Source organism: Brienomyrus brachyistius, chromosome 15, assembly GCF_023856365.1.
Source record: "Brienomyrus brachyistius isolate T26 chromosome 15, BBRACH_0.4, whole genome shotgun sequence".
Classification (NCBI taxonomy): Eukaryota; Metazoa; Chordata; class Actinopteri; order Osteoglossiformes; family Mormyridae; genus Brienomyrus; species Brienomyrus brachyistius.
The window spans coordinates 9,165,580-9,188,420 of NC_064547.1; the positions used below are offsets into that span (position 1 = coordinate 9,165,580).

At 42.4% G+C, this 22,841-nt stretch overlaps 1 protein-coding gene across 7 annotated transcripts in view; it reads right to left on the reverse strand.

Moving 5' to 3' along the window:
* Positions 1 to 22,841, reverse strand: part of mcf2l2 (MCF.2 cell line derived transforming sequence-like 2) — a 61,714-nt gene that overhangs the window by 33,445 nt on the left and 5,428 nt on the right. For 3 of the 7 annotated variants that reach the window (XM_048976754.1, XM_048976751.1, XM_048976749.1), the window contains exons 1-13: positions 21,051 to 21,563; positions 13,972 to 14,055; positions 10,652 to 10,766; positions 9,719 to 9,809; positions 8,879 to 8,998; positions 7,947 to 8,063; positions 4,801 to 4,950; positions 3,969 to 4,093; positions 3,678 to 3,792; positions 3,464 to 3,583; positions 2,058 to 2,249; positions 1,383 to 1,574; positions 996 to 1,173 (exon numbers count right to left, since the gene is read on the reverse strand). In XM_048976754.1, coding sequence (XP_048832711.1) covers positions 996 to 1,173; positions 1,383 to 1,574; positions 2,058 to 2,249; positions 3,464 to 3,583; positions 3,678 to 3,792; positions 3,969 to 4,093; positions 4,801 to 4,950; positions 7,947 to 8,063; positions 8,879 to 8,998; positions 9,719 to 9,809; positions 10,652 to 10,766; positions 13,972 to 14,055; positions 21,051 to 21,282 — 1,831 coding nt within the window. In that variant the 5' untranslated portion in view covers positions 21,283 to 21,563. Of the gene's footprint in view, positions 1 to 995; positions 1,174 to 1,382; positions 1,575 to 2,057; positions 2,250 to 3,463; positions 3,584 to 3,677; positions 3,793 to 3,968; positions 4,094 to 4,800; positions 4,951 to 7,946; positions 8,064 to 8,878; positions 8,999 to 9,718; positions 9,810 to 10,651; positions 10,767 to 13,971; positions 14,056 to 21,050; positions 21,565 to 22,157; positions 22,478 to 22,841 lie in introns of those variants that run through there. The other 4 variants (XM_048976753.1, XM_048976750.1, XM_048976748.1 and 1 more) reach the window with 4 other exon arrangements.

Sequence of the window (22,841 nt, forward strand, 5' to 3'; positions counted from 1 at the left end):
TTGAAATCTGGGCAGATGGCTACATCTGTCAGCTCCTGAAAACAACTCACAAAGTTTTCAAAATGCTCAGTCAATGGCTGAAGTAGAGAGGATTTGACCAGTCCACTGAGCAGTGCAGTGTGAAAGTGTAAAATAAAAACTGAGGCAACAACATATAAAAAAATATAATAAAAATAAAAATAGATATTCAGCTGCATAGCCCAGGACCCTTATTTACTTTCTTGCTCCTGCCACTGACACATCTGACCAATAAGCAGAATGAACGTTCTCACATGGTTTGTAGTGGTGCATTGTTGCTTCACATGGATCTTCCTCTGATGGAAAGCAAACCAAACTGAGGGAAAAAACCCCAAGTTTACAAATTCATCAACTAAATCGGACCCGAGAAAACCGGTGTGAAAACGCCTAATCAGACTTCTGCATAACTAATCTTCTGCATTGATTCCACATCAACACTGGTGTCTCACAAGGCTGCTGCCTCATCCAGCTGCTATACAGTGTATTCACTGTGTAGCAAAGCATGAAGGAAATAGCATCATCTAATTTGCAGACATCATCACTGTGACTAACCTCATCAGTGATGGTGGCAAGGCTGCCTACAAGAAGGAGGCAACAGACCTGACCACCAACACTGACACTATAAAGGAGATCATAGTCAACTTCAGAAAGATCGGAGGTGTTGATTCCTCAGTAATCACCAATGGATCTTCCACTGAGACAGTCAGCAGCTTCCGGTTCCTGGACGTCCTGATTGTTGACCCTGGTGACCTTCTACCACTACACCACTGAGAGCATCCTGACTGGATGCATCATGATTGGTAATACAACTGCTCAGGACCTCAAACTGCTACAAAGAACCGTCTATACTGCCTCAAAGATCATCGGAATAGATCTTCATTTTCTGGAAAAGGACTTTGCTTATACAGTAGTGTAAAGCTTATTTAGCCAGCAAGAAAAGGGTGAAGATTACAGGTTTTATCATGGGGGTAACTTACGATGGCCGGTTGTCCGAGGAGTCTTGGGTGAGGACCGTTTTGGGGAAGACTCTGGCCGAGGGGCAACCGGCTGCACGGGCCTGGTCTGCTTGGCAGACAACTTTTTCAGACTGACATGTCTTTTCTCGAACATCTCCTGTACATCCTCGAGCCTCTGCAAGGACTTCCGCACATTGCTCTAGAAGAATACCATCCAAGGAAAAAAGAATCAAAGAGAGACTGAACATGAAGCTTAAGTTATCCATCTAATTGTACTTACATCACCTACTTCTAGTCTTCTCCCTGCTCTTCAGCCTACATGCACTGAATTTTTATCTTCAAATCTAAGTAATGGTTCTGACATCTGGCATTGGTGCACATTTCACACGAAGTTTCCAGCAGATATACCTTGACCTCGGTCGTGAGTACAATCTCATACTGGTTGTAGAGGTCCTTCAGGTATGTCAGCTGGTGTTCCTTCGCGGTTTCCAGGAACCTCTCGATGTCCTGAAGGGCAGCCTCAGCGCCCTCCTGAGACTGACACTTGTCCACAGCCTGGGACGCCAGCAGGTATACGCCAGACTCACACCAGTGGTTCACCTGCAGCAGACGACAGGTTGTAGATCACAATAAACCACACAATTTCATAAAATGCGCACGCACCATAATCCTCATTAAACCTTAAGGCCAAAATACATTATCACGGACATCAGCTATGTACCTTGAATCCTCCATTCATGATAAATATAAAAATTCATGTTTACCCATCTTCTTTACCACTAACCCTAGGGGAACAAGGCCACAATGCTGTGCACTTAGCTACTTTGCTATCCCTATTTCAGCCAAGAGAATCAAAATAATGCAATGCCATCTTGTTCAAGAGAATAATGAACAATAGGCACTGGTTTGCAAGTTATAGGCTGCTACGAGCTGTAATTCATTGGTTAGAGGTTTCAGTGCTCTTTTGAAGTCATTCTATTTAGCTAGCTGTACTCTGGCATAAAATTTCTCAAAGGAGTCAGTACTTTGTATTATAAAACATGAACAAAACAGAGGTGACACCTGATTGTTTTTTGTTGTTACCTTATCCATCAGTTTATGGATTTCATGGGATTTCGCTAGTATGTCGTATTTCCGTTTGGCCTCATTGGTAAAGTCATCGTAGATTCGCCTCAGCTCCACGCATTTGGGCCGGATGGAGTCAACGGCATAGTGATTGCTCTGTATCAGCTGGTCACCATGCAGAGCATGCCTCTGTGCCCTCTCTAAGGATTCCTGCAACACAGAGGGGACAGCATCACCATCACCAGCTACAGACAAAGGGGGAATGGAAGCGTGTATTATGTTACACACACAGCACTGCAGCACTACATATTTGTTTGTTTGTTGGTGGCGAGCTATTGTGCTAGGACTTAATTAAATTATGTTATGCTGCTCGACGACATCAATAAAAATGTGATCAATAAAGCATTATCTTATCTTGAATAGGTGCTTTGACCATATACTTTGTATAAAAAGTGTGAGAGAGAAATTGCCTAGAGGGATATTGTTGTAAACGGCTTTGGAATGTATTTTTATACTAATGCAAGAGTACCTGTGTGTTAAAGAGTTGACACCCAAGAATGTAAGCTAAAGATAATTAAGAGTTAACCTTAGTCTGACAGTTCGCTGGAACCTTAATCTACGTAGAATTCGCAGAAATGTAGGTTGGGGAGTACAGGTGTCAGTCTGGAGCGCATTTATCAGACAGCAACAGGGAGACACTCACGAGATAAGGGGGGGGGGGGGGGGGGGGGGCGGCGAGGATCGTACACAAGTGACACATGAAGATACATGCTGCATAAAGTATATACATGCTTGCAAGATACAAACTGCAAAAGAGATATATGTTTGAGTGCATGTGTCCCACCCCAGCTGGAATAATCTGGTTCGAGGAGGGGCTGCGAACTATCTGTGTCCCACTATAAAAGGTATGTTATCCAAAAAGTTATTTGAGCATAACCACAGAACTGACAGTGAAGTGGCTGCTCCCTGAATTCAGACAATAAAACAATGTCATACTCTGCCACACCAAGTGTCATAAATTTCAACAGTGCTAACCACTGCACCACCATGCTGCCCCTTAGAAATACATATTTTATCGTTTTTACTACACTGAATCGGGTAACCAGTTCAGAAACTAGGTCAAAAATTATTTATATACAGGTGATCAAAGCAGTCATGCAGTTAGATTACATCGTAGTATTCACTGTTCGTTATACACTGCTTTTAAAAATCAATAAAATATTAATGTGGCTTTGGTTGGAACAATATGATGCAATAAACAATGGCAAAATCTGCAGGTTCTTTAAAAGGATCAAACACCTAAGACAATATTACACTGACTTCAAATAAGGACTATGTGACAAAGAAAGGGTAGTACAGGGTGTACAACACATCAATGTTTTCAAAAAGCTTCATTCATGTGTTGAAAGTTTAATAAAGTCAACCTGAGCTTTCTCTTCCAAGGACTTGAGGTCCTTCAGCAGCTGTTCCACACGCGTGACACAGTCCCCGATGTCACTGAGGGCAGCCTGCGTCGCCATGAGACCGTCCAGTGACACTTTGACCTGCCGAAGAACAGAGTGAGGTGATGCGGACAGACGAGATCATTGCCCCCTATGATCCTCAAGGACGTCCCGGTGGTTCTCGGTGATAACGTACATCTCGGAAGTCCTGCTCAAAGTGTCGTAACTGCAAGCACTGTTCAAGCTTCAGGTGATGTTTGGACCAAAACTCCTCAAAGGCATTTTCTGTCTCGTCCAGCTGTGCCAGCAACCTGAAACATTCATGAACACATTAATGGGAGCAGCTGATGGAAAAATAGTGAATTAAGCTTATTTCAGTAATTGAGACTAATTGAATAATAGGTACAAAATCATGCATACAATAACAACACTAATTATAATCACAGTAACAGACCCATTCCATAATGAGCTATAGGGTTTAACCAACCTCTCCACGGTTATTACATTCTCAGTCTCATCGGGGTTGAGTTTATTGTTTGGGTTCTTCTTTGCTTGTTCTCTAATACAGGACAGCAGGGTCATTCCTTCCTTTAGAGCGTGTTCAAGCTCTTCCTGTTGCAACGAAAGAGGAAAACTGTAAATGTTATTTAAAACGACAAATGAGTCATGTGCGTTAAGCAGTGTTTCAATTGTGTGAATAACTTAAGATGAAATTATATGACTTTAGATTTGCAGAGAAAAACACTACCAGTTACATGCCTTTTTTACATATTAACAGTCTTTCTGATAATGATGACAATGTTAAGAATAATTTATACTGTATCATGCAATACCAATTGCTTTTAGCAGCAGCAATGAATGTAGTGACTTATAAGTCACCTTTATGTTGGTTGTAGAGTGAAGGGGGTCTGTTCTTCCATTGCTTAAGTGAAGCATCAACACACCTTTTTGACTTAAACACACATTGACGCCCAGGTGTATAATCTAAACGTCTCAAATATTATCCGGCTCTATAAATTAGCTAAGGCTTTTATCCAAAAGGATTTCCTCAGGAAGCTATAGTCGAGGTTCTCCTGGGATGTGACCCTAATTATCAGTCGTATTTACCACTACATATTTTGCATTTATAAATGTAATACTGCTTGAAAGCATAGGAGACTGACTGAAGCTCTTACCTAAACAGCTTATTAATATCATATGTAGTAAATGTCTCTAATATGCATAAAGAACCAAAACAGAGTTATTCATTAATGGACCAAAGCAGACGGAGACCAAAGACCCAGATTCTAAAATGAGCTCTCCTGGAAGGTTCTGCTCACCTTGAGCTTGTCGTGTTTCTCAGTGTGGGCAGCCAGAAGGTCTTTGGTGCACTGTACATCATTGGGGAGCTCAGTCTCGGCTAAGTCTGTTCCAAATTTCTGCAGCTTCTGCGCTGTGGTCTTCACAGTCACCGCAAAGTTCTCTATGGCCTGTGCAGCCACAGACAAGGTGTGTGATATGGGTAAGGCGGCAGACAAACTGCATTATGGGGCATGTAGTTAATCATTTTATCCCCCAAGTAAATAATATAAAAAGAAACCATATTTAGTAATGACAGCCTTTCTGTGCCTGTGTTAAAAACAGGTTAGCCTAAATGGCATTTGCTGCTAATGTAAAACAATTTTCAAAGCGCATTAAGGACCCTGTAAGAGAGGAGGGCGGCTATCTCTGTGTTCATTCACAGTAATCCAGCACACTTAAGAAATAAAAAGTTACATTGATTGGCCATTTACTGAAGAGACCTTGTCTGGTCTAACACTTAATGCAGTTTCAGTTAAATACGTGAAATCTTTGGGACCGCAGGGAACACAGTTTCCCACAATGTGAAGATAAAACCCAGGCAAGTTTCCTCAAGTGTGCCAAATATAATTCACGGCACAGCGATATAGTCTCCCCTCCGTGTCTGTGGGTTCCACATCCGCAGAATGAAGCAACTGCAGATTGAAAATATTTGAGAAAAAAAAAAGAATTCCAGAAAGTTCTAAAAAGCAAATCCTGAACTTGCCACTCATCAAATGCTAAATTAGATCCATGTGAATGAAAGGAGAGAATGAATTTATATTTTCTCTATTTATAATTATATTTTCAATATGCACTATAATGGTTGTGTCAGTACTGAATATGTGCATGCTTCTCTTTCTTGTCATTATTCCCTAAACCAGAGTTTCTCATACCAAGATGCCCAGACAGTCCACATTTTTGCTCTCTGGGGTTCCCGAAGACTGGTTTGAGAAACACTGCTCTAAACAATACAGTTCACCCTGAAACAAGCTGTTACACAACATGCATTCAGCGGCCTGGGACCTGTTGGTTTGCACTGCCAACAGGTCAGAGAGTATGCGAGTGGATGGACAGGGGAGGCACTGTGCCCACAGACTGACAGGCCTGCTCGGGTGGGGTTAGAGCTGGGTGGTATGATTGAGTGGATGGACAGAGGAGGCACTGTGCCCACAGACTGTCAGGGCTGCTCGGGTGGGGTTAGAGCTGAGTGGTATGATTGAGTGGATGGACAGAGGAGGCACTGTGCCCACAGACTGGCAGGCCTGCTCGGGTGGGGTTAGAGCTGGGTGGTATGACTGAGTGGATGGACAGAGGAGGCACTGTGCCCACAGACTGTCAGGGCTGCTCGGGTGGGGTTAGAGCTGAGTGGTATGATTGAGTGGATGGACAGAGGAGGCACTGTGCCCACAGACTGGCAGGCCTGCTCGGGTGGGGTTAGAGCTGGGTGGTATGATTGAGTGGATGGACAGAGGAGGCACTGTGCCCACAGACTGGCAGGGCTGCTCGGGTGGGGTTAGAGCTGAGTGGTATGATTGAGTGGATGGACAGAGGAGGCACTGTGCCCACAGACTGGCAGGCCTGCTCGGGTGGGGTTAGAGCTGGGTGGTATGATTGAGTGGATGGACAGAGGAGGCACTGTGCCCACAGACTGGCAGGCCTGCTCGGGTGGGGTTAGAGCTGAGTGGTATGATTGAGTGGATGGACAGAGGAGGCACTGTGCCCACAGACTGACAGGCCTGCTCGGGTGGGGTTAGGGCTGGGTGGTATGATTGAGTGGAAGGACAGAGGAGGCACTGTGCCCACAGACTGGCAGGCCTGCTCGGGTGGGGTTAGAGCTGGGTGGTATGACTGAGTGGATGGACAGAGGAGGCACTGTGCCCACAGACTGGCAGGCCTGCTCGGGTGGGGTTAGAGCTGGGTGGTATGATTGAGTGGATGGACAGAGGAGGCATTGTGCCCACAGATTGGCAGGCCTGCTCAAGTGGGATTAGAGCTGGGTGGTATGATTGAGCGCATGGACAGGGGAGGCACTGTGCCAACAGACTGGCAGGCCTGCTCGGGTGGGGTTAGAGCTGGGTGGTATGACTGAGTGGATGGACAGAGGAGGCACTGTGCCCACAGACTGGCAGGCCTGCTCGGGTGGGGTTAGGGCTGGGTGGTATGACTGAGTGGATGGACAGAGGAGGCAATGTGCCCACAGACTGGCAGGCCTGCTCGGGTGGGGTTAGAGCTGGGTGGTATGATTGAGTGGATGGACAGAGGAGGCACTGTGCCCACAGACTGGCAGGCCTGCTCGGGTGGGGTTAGAGCTGGGTGGTATGATTGAGTGGATGGACAGAGGAGGCATTGTGCCCACAGATTGGCAGGCCTGCTCAAGTGGGATTAGAGCTGGGTGGTATGATGAGTGGATGGACAGAGGAGGCATTGTGCCCACAGACTGGCAGGCCTGCTCAGGTGAGATTAGAGCTGAGTGGTATGATTGAGTGGATGGACAGAGGAGGCATTGTGCCCACAGACTGGCAGGCCTGCTCAGGTGAGATTAGAGCTGAGTGGTATGATTGAGTGGATGGACAGAGGAGGCACTGTGCCCACAGACTGGCAGGCCTGCTCGGGTGGGATTAGAGCTGGGTGGTATGACTGAGTGGATGGACAGAGAAGGCACTGTGCCCACAGACTGGCAGGCCTGCTCGGGTGGGGTTAGAGCTGGGTGGTATGATTCCAAATTCCCCGAAGGCATGAATGGTTTGTATGCCCTGCTATGGATTGGAACCCCATCCTCGGTTATTCGCATACAATTTCTATCACTCTACCAGGTCCTAAATCCGAACCCAAGGTGATAAGTATGAACTGATGTAACTGTGAAGTCCGTCTTAACTGTGGTCAGTCTGTCTGCATACAGATGTGACCATTTGTTTCAATTTATTTGTACAAGGTATATAACAACTATTTACATAGCATTTACATTGTGTGTCATCTAGAGATATAAAATATACGGGAAGATGAGCATAGATATGCAAATACTATGCCATTTTATATAAGGAACTTAAGCATCCAAGGATTTTGGTATCTGCAGGGGGTCCTGGAACCGATTCACGCAGATACCAAGGCATGACTGTACAGGCAAGAGGTTGGAAGAAATGCTCACTGTCCGATGGCTGATCCACTGCTTGTGGCAGTACTCCAAGTTTCCACCCAATTCACACGTTAGCTGAGCTTTATCGATGTAGCCATGCAGATCTGAGACGGAGTTCAGCATGATGATCTGGGAATCAAGCAAGACCAGGAGAGGAATTTCAATCACGAACAAAGGCAGTGGGCAAAGAACAACTGCTCTATATCACCTTAGTTACAAAACCAAGGACAATGCAATCAAATGCAATCAATGCAATCAAAGTATAATGTTGAACTAAATCATTGGGCAAATTCAACACAACCTAAACTGTGGCATTACCATCTTGGCTGTGACAATACACCCTGCCCTTAACATGGACATAAAAGCAGCTACCTAAAGCTAATATGTATATACTTTGTGATTTTCACTATGGTCCATTACTGATGTCTCATTATATGTGTACTATATAATACATATTATAATAAAAAGATTAAGCAACAAATTATGCTAAAAGTGAAAAACACAGAGGAACATAAAGACGATAATGAAGATGTTGTGCATGATTTTGCGACACAACTGACAATGATAGATAAGTGATTGAAAGCAGTGCACTATGACATTTCACTTGAATGTAGATCTTATATGGGCACGTGATCTCCTGCTGGGGTCATCTGTCCATCTCTTCATATCCCAGAGTGACTTTTAGAAACCATAAAAGGTGCTTTGATGCAGCACGGTGTGACCATACTACGACACATCTCTTACGGTTTCTAGAAGTCACTCTCGGAAATGGGGTAAAATAAACTCAACTCGGGATTTATAATAAATTTTAGGTACATTTTGTGGGAAGATAGTGGATGTTTCGCAGGAGACAGGATGTCTCGCAGACATTATGAGTGGAATTCCAAGCACATGGATGTGAATGAAAATTTGAGACATATGAGAACAGTCAAACGCATGCTTACCGGTACCTTCATTTTAAAGTCGTCACGATGCATCCTGATGCCGATGTCGGCGATTGCTCTCTGAATGAGGCGGGATGGGCGCAGCACCAAAACCAGCTGCAGGTTTCCTGGGAATGCCCCCTACAGGCAGCCACAGAACAGCATAACGAAAAAGATCAACTGAAATCCAGCAACTGTTCTTGAACAAATACAGCAATGGAAAATATTAAGAGACCACTCAATATTTTAACCAAATCTGCATTGTTAAATCCTGATTTAATTGTGGTTCTGCTGGCAGGAGGCTACGCTGAGAAGCAGGCTGCTTCCAGGCTCAAAATTTCTAAGACAGTAGTACACAAGAATAAGGTGAAGCAGGAGACACTGGGAACAAGCAGTAACCAGCCAGGTAAAGTGCAGAAGTGACATTCTAATGCCAGAGATGACCGTCAGCTTATCCGACAGTTTCTCATGAATCGGAGGATGACATCAAGTGACCTTCCAAAGGAATGGGAAACATTCAGTGCAGGTGTGAAGTGCACTGCTAGGATAGTTTGTATCAGGCTCCTAGAAGCAGGACTAAAGTCCCATACAGCAAGGAAGAAGCCCTTCATTAATGAGAAACAGATAAGAACCAGGTCACAGTTTGCAGAAAAAATGAAAACATATAATATTCACAGATGCTCACCCATAAATTGAGTAAAACAAAAAAATATGGTCTCTTAATTTTTTCCACAGCTGTATATTGAGAAATTACATAGGAATTATTACACAAGTAAAAGTTAAGCATTGTCAATTTTTTATTTCCTACCACTTAGTGAATTAAATGAACAAAATGTGATGGATTAAGCATTAAAGACGTACCGCTATCCGGGCGAGCGAGGTTCTCACAGAGCTCCATTTGTCCCTGCGCCGGTCTATGATTATAATAAATCCAATGCTGGCTGCATCCATACTGAAGGGAAAATAAACACGTATGCTGGGTCATGTTTTTTCAAACTATGCTTATACATTCTATGATACCGTTTTTTCAGTGAAATGATGGCATTGGCTTGGAGCCTCATCCCGGGCCGCAACACAGAGTTGGAAAGTTCCAGTCCACAAAGTACAAATCCAGAGCAAGATTTTGTTTCAACCAACCAGTCAAGTATAAAGTGTGACATTCACATATTACTCAGCTGGTTGGCTGAAACAAAATATTAGTCTGGATTTGTGCTTTCTGGATCTGAACTTCCCACCTCTGCGCACAGCATTCCCTTGAGGATACACCAGTCCATTGCAGAGAATATTCTCACCAACATATTATTATGTGCTGAAATGTTTTTGCCTGCTGGGACTACATGCACTTGCCTTACTGCAGCAACGTCGACATCCTGAGCCCGTTGCTAAAGTGCTTAAGTTCCATGCACTGGATTTCTTGGTAGCACTTTATCTAAGTGGCCAGAGTCTTGCTCTGTTCCCAGAAAAAATGTGATACTTCCAGCTAGTTGTCTGCTAAGAGATCTGGCAGGCTTTGGATAGTATAAGACTTACACAGTGACCGGGCGGAAATAGGCTCAAGGAAAAGATTGATCTCTGTGAGTCAGAAGGCTGCACTCTGGCTGCTCGTATGCTCTGCCCTTCTCTTAGCTCCATGCTTGGTTTCCCGCCAGGACGTTCCCAGCAAGCCCACCATCCAATGCGCAGCAGATGGAGGGAGTGCCACTGTCAGAGCTGCCCCCTCCCACGGAGAGCCAAGGTGTTGCTTTCATTGTTATATTTTGTATGCTATATATATCCATTCCTCACTAACGCTACCTGGGAATGCTTGTCAGATATGTGACAACATTGAGGAAGTCTTCATCCGGAAGATCGCAGAAACCAGAATATTCCGGGAATGTGATTATCGGAGCTCCGTCTTTTCCTCTTCCCCCTGCACGGTGATGACAAAGACGAATGTTGCTAATGTTTTTTTTTCTGGCTTCACCCATTTTGTTCCAGGATCAGACTGAGGTCATACAAGCACCCTGTCGTAAAAAAAATGTCAAGAACCTGAGAATCACACACCTCTAGATAGTTTTAACTGACATATTGTTGTTGTTGTCTGAAGAAGCTTGAGGAGCTCATTTCTAAAGGCTTCGTATGAACGAAAAAGACAAAAGACTTAGAATCCGTACTCATACTTACGCAAAAATTTTGTCATTTATAAGGAAACATTTATCCTGAAAAAGTTTGCGCAGTTACGAAAAGTTTTGGAGGAAAAGGCGACACTCAAAACTTTCCTTTTTCAGAAATACCTGAAGTAGTACTCTGTATTCTTACTCAGCTCTTTTCCGTGTGTGTGTGTATGTGTGCAAAAAGAAAAAAAAAACTTTTGTCGCACTTTCTCAACAGTGTTCGGATAGATGGTATTCATAACTTGGGTCCTTATTGAGCTAGTATCGGAAAAATTAATTGCAGCGTCTTAAAGCACTTATGTAAGTTGTTCTGGCTAAGGGCGTCTGCCAAATACTATAAATGTAAATGTAAATGTAAATCTTGAGTTCAGATAGAAATGTGCATCTTGCTGAAATACACGTTAATAAATACAGAAACATTTTCATTATGCCTGATATACCCAGGGACGGATTATGGGTTGTGTGGCCCCTGGGCAAAACGTTCGCGAGGGCCCCCCCCACCACCACCACCACAATTCAAGGGCCCTTGGCAGCCAAACGCCCTCCCTATAGGGTCATGGGCCCTTGTAGGCAGAGGATCAAAGAATGCAGGCCCTCTAAAATAGACAAACGAAAATACATTGTTGATAAGCGTTGCAAATTGTTTTGGGCTAGGGGCCCCACGGGCCCCCTGCACCCCAAGGGCCCCTGGGCAGCGGCCCCGCTGGCCCGGTCCGTAATCCATCCCTGGATATACCACTAGCATTCAGCAATTGATTTATTGATTTATGTTTTAAATTACTTTATATATACTAATATTACTGCGTATACTCTAAGTCTTACATGTAAGCACCATCACATGTGCCCCACCGTGTAACGGATATAAAAAGGTCCGTGTGTACGTCACACACAGCATCATCATGCCGTATTTAACTTAAAGAGCAAGTATTAAAGATCACAGTCATTAATTTTCTAGTGATGATTTGATCACATTTAGAGATGCTGTAATTTATCACTGTTCACTACGTACGGCTGTTCGTATGCAGGACTGATAACTATCAATTCTGCTTACCGGAAATTCCTACACACTTATTTAGGACTTGTTCTACACACACTTTCATAAATGAAACCACTTGATCCGGAAAAAAATCCTGTGATGGGAAACCGCCTATACACGTGGCTAATTTGCATAGCCAATTTAGAATAATTCTAGGTTGGAATGGGGAGGTTTCCACGACGCGTGAGATTTATACAACTGTGTAAAGATGCATACATCAGTTTATACAAGGTTTTATAAATCTGACTTTACGTGTTCCTACGAATATTTATGTTTTCGTAAATATTTCTGCAAAGATGTGTGAAGATTTTATAGGCTTAAATGAGCACTGTGATCTATACCATCCCTTCTCAAATTTCAACCTGTTTGCATTCGTATTACCACAAGATGGCGATATTGTGCAACACAAAATTTGATTCACATTGTACTTCTAAACATAATACAGCAAAGCAAGACAAATAAATAGAGAGAGATTATCCTGCATACACTTCAGAAAGTGCACAGTTAATGTTGGCATCTAAATAGCTAACAGGCAAACAAAAATACAGGCATAAAACTTTCATGCAAGACTTCCATAATCATGAGGTCCCCAGATTTGGTACCTGGAGGTTGCAAAACGCCTTATCTCAGCACCACTATATGCCTGATGTCTGAGATGTAACGGATGAACACACTGCAGTACGCTGTCTCTGGTATTCTAACTGACTCCCACGCAAAAGGCCAAATGCATGGGTAATCCTGTTGTTTCAGTGAGCACCATACTATCTACAATGATTTAATAATTCCAAAACCTCGATTTAACTATCAAGCAATATTTAATCTTTCAGTGAAGACTGAGTCTGGCCCCCGAGAATTTCGGTGAGAGTAGTGCTTCCACATTGCAGATTTGTTTTTGTGATTTTGTTTCCAAAATAAGAGCGAGAATAATAAACAAAAGATGGGCTGGCCCCCCATCCTGGGTTGTTCCCTGCCTCATGCCCATTGCTTCCGGGATAGGCTCCGGACCTCCCGCGACCCAGTAGGATAAGCGGTTTGGAAAATGGATGGATAATAAACAAAATAAATACGTAAATTAATCAGATAACAGTCGTGAGTTCCAGTGAAGTCTGATCCCTACTTTACCTGTAACAGTTTCCATATTTCCTATTCACAGCCTCTACTGTGCTGGACATAGCAGGAATCACTGCAGACTGTGCATGACAACAGCATTTGCTGAAGTCTAGCATGATATCAGCTACTGTTCCCTTTCAGGCGAAACCCGAAGCAGTTGGGTGTTATTCCCAGTTTCATGTACTCATTACAGCTCTTAGCTGCTTTTAGACATAACATCAGTAATGATGGTCTGCACTGACTTGAATCCTAGGCCCTAATTCTATAGGGATCTTTTGGGGGTTAGACTTTTTCATCAAAGTGAAATCAGTAACAACTGCAAAAAACCCACTCATGACAAGACCAAATGCGCATTTTAGCTGTACAAGATACACTTCAGTTTCTAAACTAATCATGCTTTAATTCAGCAAAAATGAAAAAAAAAAAAAACATTTATACTGACTTTTAAAGCAATTTGCATTTCAACCTTACGCAAGAAAAAAAAAATGAAAATGACAGATAAGCAAAGAGCCAATTTTTCCACTATCATCCAAATCCTTTATTTCTCTTTGACTTCTCAATAGTGTTCAGGCACGACAAATGTTACAGTAATCAATAATCTGACAATGATTTTTAATGAGCAAACTGTAGCTCAAAAATGTTTTATGGTTTAGAAACGCATATAACGATTGAGTTAGAACTGCTAAACTGGTAGGATTATGGTTTCATGTTACCACACGTAAGCAAATGTGTCTCTTTGTTCTTACTTAGAATGATATACTAGGCACACAAAGCAGTCACAGAGATATGCATGCTGGTGGTGAGGTGGTGCTTACCTGACAACAAGGCAAACTGCCTTCTGAGCTGCTCAATGATGTCCTTTGCGAGCAGGGGTCTGATCTCCTGCTGCATTATTTCATCTGGGAGAGAGGAGATGAAAGGGGAAAGGATTAAGTTACTGGGAGGTTGTAAAAGCACAACAGGACAAGCCTGACCACCACAGTCCAACACACAAGAGTGGGGAAAAAAATGAACGCTGAGGTTCAATAAGTCCATGTGTAATATCCATGTGCATCTGGCCCTACAGAACTCCATGAAGCTGGATTCCTTTGGGTCTGTGCTCCATCTCACTATGGGGGAAATTATCAACCCGGCTCCGACGAGACTGAGCACAGATCGTCAGGCTGCTACACCCAGTGAAATCACCTCAACCCCCACTGAATGAGATGTGTTAGCGTAATGTTAATGTAGCCTAATTGATACATATCCTCAAGTTTGGTCACATTTGAATGGTGTCAGTGGGACTGGTACAATGGTCTTGGCCTTGAAATAGTTTATCATAATATTATAAAGATATAGAAAGTCAAGCAAATCTTGCATTGTTGGAAGGCTCTGCCCCCTTGGTGAACAAAGAAATTTAACGACTCCCCCCATTAACATTCTAATCGATTGCCTGTTTGGGGACAGGGGCAACCAACAATCTTAATTAGTATAGATAATGATCACAACATTCTGCAGGGTCATTCCATTTTAATTCAACAAACAGCATTTGCATTACAGAGGTCAGAAATATTTTTTTATATAATGAAATGAGGTAAAAATACACTTGAATCTGACCAGGCGCTTGGCCAGGAATAAATTCCGTATGGTTCGTAGGGTCCATAGGTGCTTCTCAGTAGAATTTGCCAACCGTCACACTTATTACAGGGGGTCAAACCTGTTATTTTACTACAGGGCTACATGCCTGAATTTGACCATACCATGGCTAACTCACAGCCATCCTCCAGTACCTGAGCCAAGGCCCAACTTGTCACACATTGTGTCTGTGGGTTTGCTCTATCCGCGGTCGGCCAAAAGCGACGTCTATGTCACACTACAACCCATAACAAACAAGCTTAGTTAAAAGCAAGAAAAGCCTACAAGGAATCGGGACAACCTAAATTATTTGGTGATCACAGACCAAAAGATTCTAAAACTAAACTATTTGGAGTCAGATATAATTAGGTTTTGTCTAAAAAGGTAAGCAACTTTGCAGGAGTACGCAGGAGGCTCTACATGTATTCAGAGCCTTCAGATGTCCTTGTTAGGTCAGTGGTAGGCTCCCTACATCTCCATACCTCCATACCAGATAGAAAAATGCACTGAAAGATGACTCGTGCAACATGAAACCTCAAAGTTCCACATTATAACTTACATTTTTCTTTGTGATTTCCAAATAATGCTGTAAATATAACCTTTTTTAAAATTTTCCAGTAAAACAGCACATACATGCTTTTACTGCATTCTTCTTAGGCCTTTGTAAGGATACTTACTAAACCACATCATTCTTCACTCAGATAGACTAGATTGTAGACAGTGTGGCCTAGACACAGGACACAGCTGCTCCTTTGTGTGGATGATGGGCTTAACACATGATACACTATATCAAGAGCTGAAGACACTCCCAAATGAGTCCAGCTAAATAAAGGCGCTAAAGTGAGGCAGGAAATCATAAGGTCTCCATATGTCAGTCTTTAAGGCTTTTTTTTCAGAGTCAGGAAGAAGTCATTGAGTTTCAAGTAACAAGTAAGTCTCAAGTCTTATCACTCAAGTTTCAAGTCAGGTCCCAAGTCAAAGCTCAAGTCAAGAAAGTCTAATACCAAGTCAAGTCCCAAGTTGACAAATCAAATTCTCAGGTCCTAACCTACAAGTCTGAATATAATTTATAATTATTAAGTTAATGCCACAACAAAGTTCTATACTACATAGTATGAGTGTTACTTGAAAGTCTATGCCTTCTTCCCACCTCAGGCTTTTGTGTAATACACTGATGTACATTCACTTCATCCAGCTGTTTATCCTGGGAGGGGTCACAGAGAGGCCTGTAGCTTAACTAAGGAAAATCGGGGAACAAGACTGGGGTGCACTATGGGTGCCAGTCCGTCACAGGGCAAATTCAGACACCCACGTACAAACACACGCACACAACGTTCAATTCAGAGATGCCAATTAGCCTAACTGAATCTCTTTGGCCTGCTGGAGGAAACCAGAGTACCCAGAAGAAACCCACGCTACACCATGAGAATATGATCCACACACACACATAGTGGAGGTGTGATTTAAAGGCTCAGCCCGAGAGGGGTGAGGCATAGTGCTACCCACTGAGCTGCCATGCTGCCCGCATCCCTATGTGCTACTGGCACATCTATTGTATCTAGCATATCTATTGTGATGAATTGTAGTTTGAATTTATCTATCTTATGCTAAGTGTCCAGAAAGACATGTTTCAATGTCCTTCATTACGTTACATTTGCATGTGACCTTGTGCAAGTATGAGCTAAGCTTTGGAAAAACCTGAAGTGAAACAACAACATAAAGAAGTTATTAGACACAGGCAAAAAGTCCATATCTCTTACCAATGAGGGGATAATAATTTGCTTCAGAGTTGCAGCAGGCATGAAAACACCAAGCTAACAGGAAGTTAACAACAGCTGACTAGGTGTCTCCAGCATACTGTCTGTGACTAAGCTGTGGAGAGACCTTTTCTTGGATGCAATGGCCCTTGAGACCAGCCTAAAAGATCTTCCAGCAGCACACATGCAAATTCTGAATGATCAAGGGTCAACAAGGGTCTTGCTCCAATGCCAACATTTTTATTTGTTAGTCGAATGCTAAATGTAAATACCAATTTTAAATGTGTTCCACTTAGAAAACTTGAATAAAATCTATTAATCTCTTCTTCAGTATAATTGAACAGGGAACAACGGAATGAAGAACCTTTTTTTGGTAGTTATCTGCTTATTGACGTATAATTAATATAAATATTATTTAATAGTATAGACATATGTTAATGAAATTACCAGGTACTTTATATAGCATGCAACAAAAATGTTTACAAATAATCCCTCACTACAGTTAAATCACAAAACATTATTTATTATTTTAACGGACATACACACGTTTCAGCTTTGTTATTTTACCATAAAATCATGGGGGAAAATGTTCAGCTAGATTACACTGCAGTAAAACACTTCCCCTACTCTAAATGAAATGGAGATAGATGGATGGATGGATGGATGGATGGATGGATGGATCCATCTTTTATATTATGAAAATTTTAAAGATCTGATTTTTAGTAAAATGCCTCTCATAAAAGGAAATATAACATGATAACAAATGAACAGCCATTATATGGTCACTGTATTGCTTTGAGAGCCAATTAGCTGGAAATAGACTAGACCTCACAGCACCTGCCACCTGCTCCCTGAGGGAAAAAGCCCAGCATATGTTGGGGAGGGAGTGGCACATGGCTCCCTGCTAAATGGAAGAAACACTGAAATCCCCCACTTAAGATTTAATCAAAAGCAGACTGGGATTGGCTTTAAATATTAAAAAATGTTTTAACGTGCAATCATGAAGTAGTGCATTACTGAGTCAAAGATTTTAAAATGTATTCATCTATTTTGCATAAGCTCTCATCTGGAGTCGGGAGATGATCCCCGGAAGCAGAGAGCGTGAGGCAGCCGACACCCTGGAAGGGATGCCAGTCTGTCACGGTACATGGCAAACTCGGTACACGTAATTTACAGGTACAGATCCACATGTCTCTTGCCTGTGAGAGGAAGCCCACTTAAACGGAAGAGGAGTTCAAACTCCACACAGAACCAGGAATCGAACCCATGGAGTTATCAGGCCGTAATGCCACCCAATAAACCATCAAACCAAAACTAAAAGATCTCCAAATATAATGAATGAAGTTTGGGTTAAAACTCGACTTACAAAAGGCCAAAACATCTTGCCGGTACATAACAGATTTGATCCAAAAAAAGTCACAGGCCTGCAAAATGTGAAACTGATTACAACAAGGGTTACCCAAGGAGTCTAGATGTCTTCTGGGGCCCCTGTACGCTGTCCTGAAACTAGAGCAGCAACAAAGTGCCACACCACTGGAGAAATACACTTCAGTGTACAGCCTGCGTGTTGCTGTGAATCAAGAGAAATATCTTGCAAATCTAAACCCCAAGGTCCTCTACTGTATTCTCTTTAGCCCAGAGTTCATTAGCCCTGAGTAAATTATTCAGGGAGGGCAAAACAGCAGTGACATGTGTCTAATGAAAATCATTACAGAAAACTCAACTGCAGTCAATCACTCTTTTGGAAATGACTAAGAAATCAAATAGCTGGCACAAAAAAACAGGGAAGTTAAAGGCTCCCCCGCTGGAATCGGTTTCCTCCAGTAGGGCAGGGCAATTAATCAAAAATGAATCAAAACCTCTAATTGACATAATTTTGTACATGTTGATTTCTTCGTTTTTTTTTTTTTTTATTCTGTTAATTCTTTAAAAAAAATCTGTTAATACTTTCCCCAGTGTCTGTTCCGCATATAGTGATCAACCACTCATATGTATCAAAAACTCATATGTATCCAAAAAAAGTATGCATATAGTAATCAATTAGTCACCATACAATGTTTATTTAGGGTCTCTTTATACATCATAACATATGGAAAAAAAAATCTAGTTCTTTTTTTATTCTTTTTTGTCTTACTTGCTTATTTTGCCGTGCGGTGACCTGTATTGATTCTGCTAGCTACCTGAGGCTAATGCTGCATGCATAGAAAACATGATGGGAAAAATAAAGTCGTTTTCTCTCAATTACCAATAGAGTCTTCAAAGTTTATGAAAAACTGCCAAAAACGCGCCAACAAGATGCAGTTGTGAAACTACAATAAGCTATATTTTATTGTACGGTACTGTGCTGTATTATAGCGTATTTAAATTATACACAGTTCAGTAGGTAATTTAATTTGAGCAGTGTTGTAATTTGAAAAGTTTTTGAAATAGCTGTACTGTATTTTATTTGCAAAAAAAATGCAAACTTTTTATTTTATACTTTTTTTAGGGAACTTGCTTTTTTTATTAAAACTAAAATGTGACCTTTTTCATAAGACATTTTCCTTTCAAGCGGTTTGTGCTTTTAGTTTGAAATATTCAATATATAATCAGAAATGGTTAATGTCTATGTGTGTCCATCCATCCATCCATCCATTTTCCAAACCGCTTATCCTACTGGGTCGCGGGGGGTCTGGAGCCTATCTGGGCACGAGGCAGGGAACAACCCAGGATGGGGGGGCCAGCCCATCGCAGAGCACATTCACACAGTCTATGTGTGTTTCCTTCAATTATTTAAAAAAAAGACAAATACAGTCTTTCATTAGAAAAAAATATCCCAGCATTAATAGTTGTCCATATTTGACCATACAAACCTTGTCAGTGTAATATGAGGGCAAAAAAATGAACAAAAACAAAATATGGCCTACACCTGTCCTCCAGTATCTTGGCAGTCCCACATTCTAGGATTTCAGAATAAAGATCGTTTAACCGCAACCCAGTACAGCATCCAGAGAAACTGGAAGAATGTGTGTAAGACCATTAGGCTTGTGATGAAAAGAATAACTTGCAAATGAACAGAATCCCCTCACAATACTCATAAAACCTATTACAAGCTTTACTTATTTTTTGCTATCTATAAATTTATCTCAACGTTCTGAAGTACTGATGCATAAAAAAGCTTACACAGTATGTTGAACAGTAATTACAAGTAGGATGTGTGCACTAATTTAAACACAAATATTTATTCTTACATATTTTAAGAATTACATATTTGAAAATATACAAACAATATATATAAATATGAATATTAAAAACAGGGACGGTAATAATATACAGTACAACACCTCACTAAATGTTGAAATCATCTCATCCATCCATCCATCTTCCAAACCGCTTATCCTACTGGGTCACGGGGGGTCCGGAGCCTATCCCAGAAGTAATGGGCACGAGGCAGGGAACAACCCAGGATGGGGGGCCAGCCCATCACAGGGCACACTCACTCACCAGTCACTCACACATGCACACATATGGGCAATTTAGCAAGTCCAATTAGCCTCAGCATGTTTTTGGACTGTGGGGGGAAACCGGAGGAAACCCCACGACGACATGGGGAGAACATGCAAACTCCACACACATGTAACCCAGGCGGAGACTCGAACCCGGGTCCCAGAGGTGTGAGGCAACAGTGCTAACCACTGCACCACCATGCCGCTCCCGAAATCATCTCATGTGATATTCTATTTATCTTCCGCAAAAACTATTTTGGTTAACGCACAATTTCTCGATACGTTACTTTTTGCGTTGCAGATATATATGACTCAATTTCAGCATGTTCTCAACTCACTTGGGTGCACATAGCATAATGACATCATCAACATCAGCATCAGCAAGTGCTGCAGCAATACCCACTGGAGCGGAAACGCTTGCCCTTGATGTTGGGAATGAGGTAACAGCTAAATGCATTTCACTAAATAAGCTGAAAATTTATATTAGGAAACTAGGAGACAGAGAGAGAGAGAGAAAGACAGAGAAGACAAGCAATGGGAAGCTTCACCCCTCAGAACCCAGATGCTTGTCATTTAAGAATCAATATTTACAGGGAAACCCCCTGGTACAATGGCCCAGCCCCACCTTGAAATCGAGCGTGATATCATATTACTGCTAATGAAACAGTATTAAAACAGGTTCATTGTTACATTGATTAACATAAGACTATTTTAGTAAAGTGCTATTTCCCAAATTATATTTTGCTACTAGTTACATTAATATCACAGCTCCATCTCAGATTTTTTTTCCAAGAAAGCATTGAAATTTAAATGTTACCATTTTGCCAAACAGCTGATCCACCCCCTGAAATCACATTCAGCTGTCTGATACTAAAACCTTCCAACAAAGAGGAACTCAATTAGTCAGAAAATCTGGACAGCCGTCGTTTCAAAAGCCAGCCTGAGTGGATGGAAAGCATGTGATCCACAAGGAACAGCAGCCAGCGGCACGAGAACGGCAGCAAAGCAGGAGCGCTACACATATGGAGGACGACATACTTCTCGCAGTAGCAGATTCAGTCTTCTGACACACCCACAGGAAGAAGTAGTAAGACTCCATCTCCTCGGCAGAGATGCACACTGTGGAGAAGGAGTCTTCCCAGGTCCGATGCCTGCATGCCAAGCGTGCGGAGGGGAAGGTCTGATAGCAGGAAGAACGGGCATCCATTCTGCAGCCGGGTGCCAAGATATCCGTATGCCTATCTCTGTATGCGTCAGTCTGTGCGAGCATGTGCCTGTGTGCTTGTGCCAAGGTCCGGCTAAGCTATGCTGCTGTCCCTGGCAGCCTCCAGGAACCGGTCAGCTTGTGCCCAGTGGAGCCAAGGTCAGTGTGGCGCAGTGAGAGGAGGGGAACTCGAACTCGGAGCGGCTTCCCGTTGCCATGTTCTTCCAGACCGCCTCGGTCATTTCTGCAGCAAGCTCAAACTGCCTGCTTCCCAGCTGCCTTCTCAGGGTGTGTCTTCCTACTGTAACCCCCACCTGAGCAGCACCGAGGCACCTCTAACCTCCACTGCTGACTCCAGCCATCCCAAACTCCCATTTCTCATCTCACTCCCCCCGCCACGTCCCTCCTGTTTCCACCTTCCTCAGCCTGTCTCCTGTTTGAGATTCACTTTCCATGTCCCGGGGAGCACGGCATCCTCTCTCCACAACCCAGCGCTGGCATCTTCACCGACATCATTCCTTCCCTCACAGTATGGCTGCACAATAACTGAGGATAAGCAGTTTGTCTGTCTTAATCCCTTTAAACCTGGATTACATAACAAATGGAATTACACTACAGGGAAACATTAAAGGGTACTTTCATTGTCAGTAAACTACACTTATAACATGTAATAGTATTATAACCATTTACTGTATTGCATGTTGCTAATTAAAGTTATACTGATGTCCCTAATCACATTACCTGGGATCTAACCTGTTTCTTACTCAAACCCAAGCTCTGTCACTTAAACCAACTCCCAGACAGAAATTTCCTTAATACTGAGCTCTGTATCCCCTTCAACAAAGACAAACTAACACAGTGCTACTTACAGAAGATCCACATTCACGCCTGTTTTACAAGTACAGTACGGATCATTGGGACACAGAAAATGACACACTTACACATTTTGGATCCCATGTCAGGACGTGGCCAGGTACAATATCCCAGCAGCCTGGAGAGCAGTTGAACAGATGCGTCTGGGCTCTCAGTCACTGCTTCTCTAACAGCCCTGCCTCTTCACATATCCTCAACGACTGCAGAAAGGCCTTCCCTTTCCTCTCCCACCCAGCACATCGCTTTGTTTCATCAGAGACGTTACACAAAAACAAAGACATCCTTTCATTTCACTTTGATGATAAGAATGCATAAAAAGATAAAAATATGTTTTAACTTATCAGTTTTTGCATCATGCAGATATTATTTTATGCAATCTTGTAAGCACTTAAAGGTACTGTAACGGGGGTGACTTAATGAGGTCTGTTAATGTAGACTCTACAACAGGCCCAGGAAAAACATGCAATTTGTCAAGCAAACACAAATGCAGATGGAGGGCTCCCAATCTATCACAATCTCTAACTGCTGTAGTGTTACTTATATGGTTGTATGTTGTATAATTTAGATCTCTGATTATTTTGAGACTGCTGTAATACAGCTGTCCTAAAGAGTATTTATATTATTATACATGACTCAACAAAACTCACCAAATGCTTGCTGCACTATAAACTAAAAATAAAAGGAGTGACTGAGCACTCTGTAATAGTCTGCAATAAAAAGAAATGTTTTGCACTTGGTTATATTACAATCAA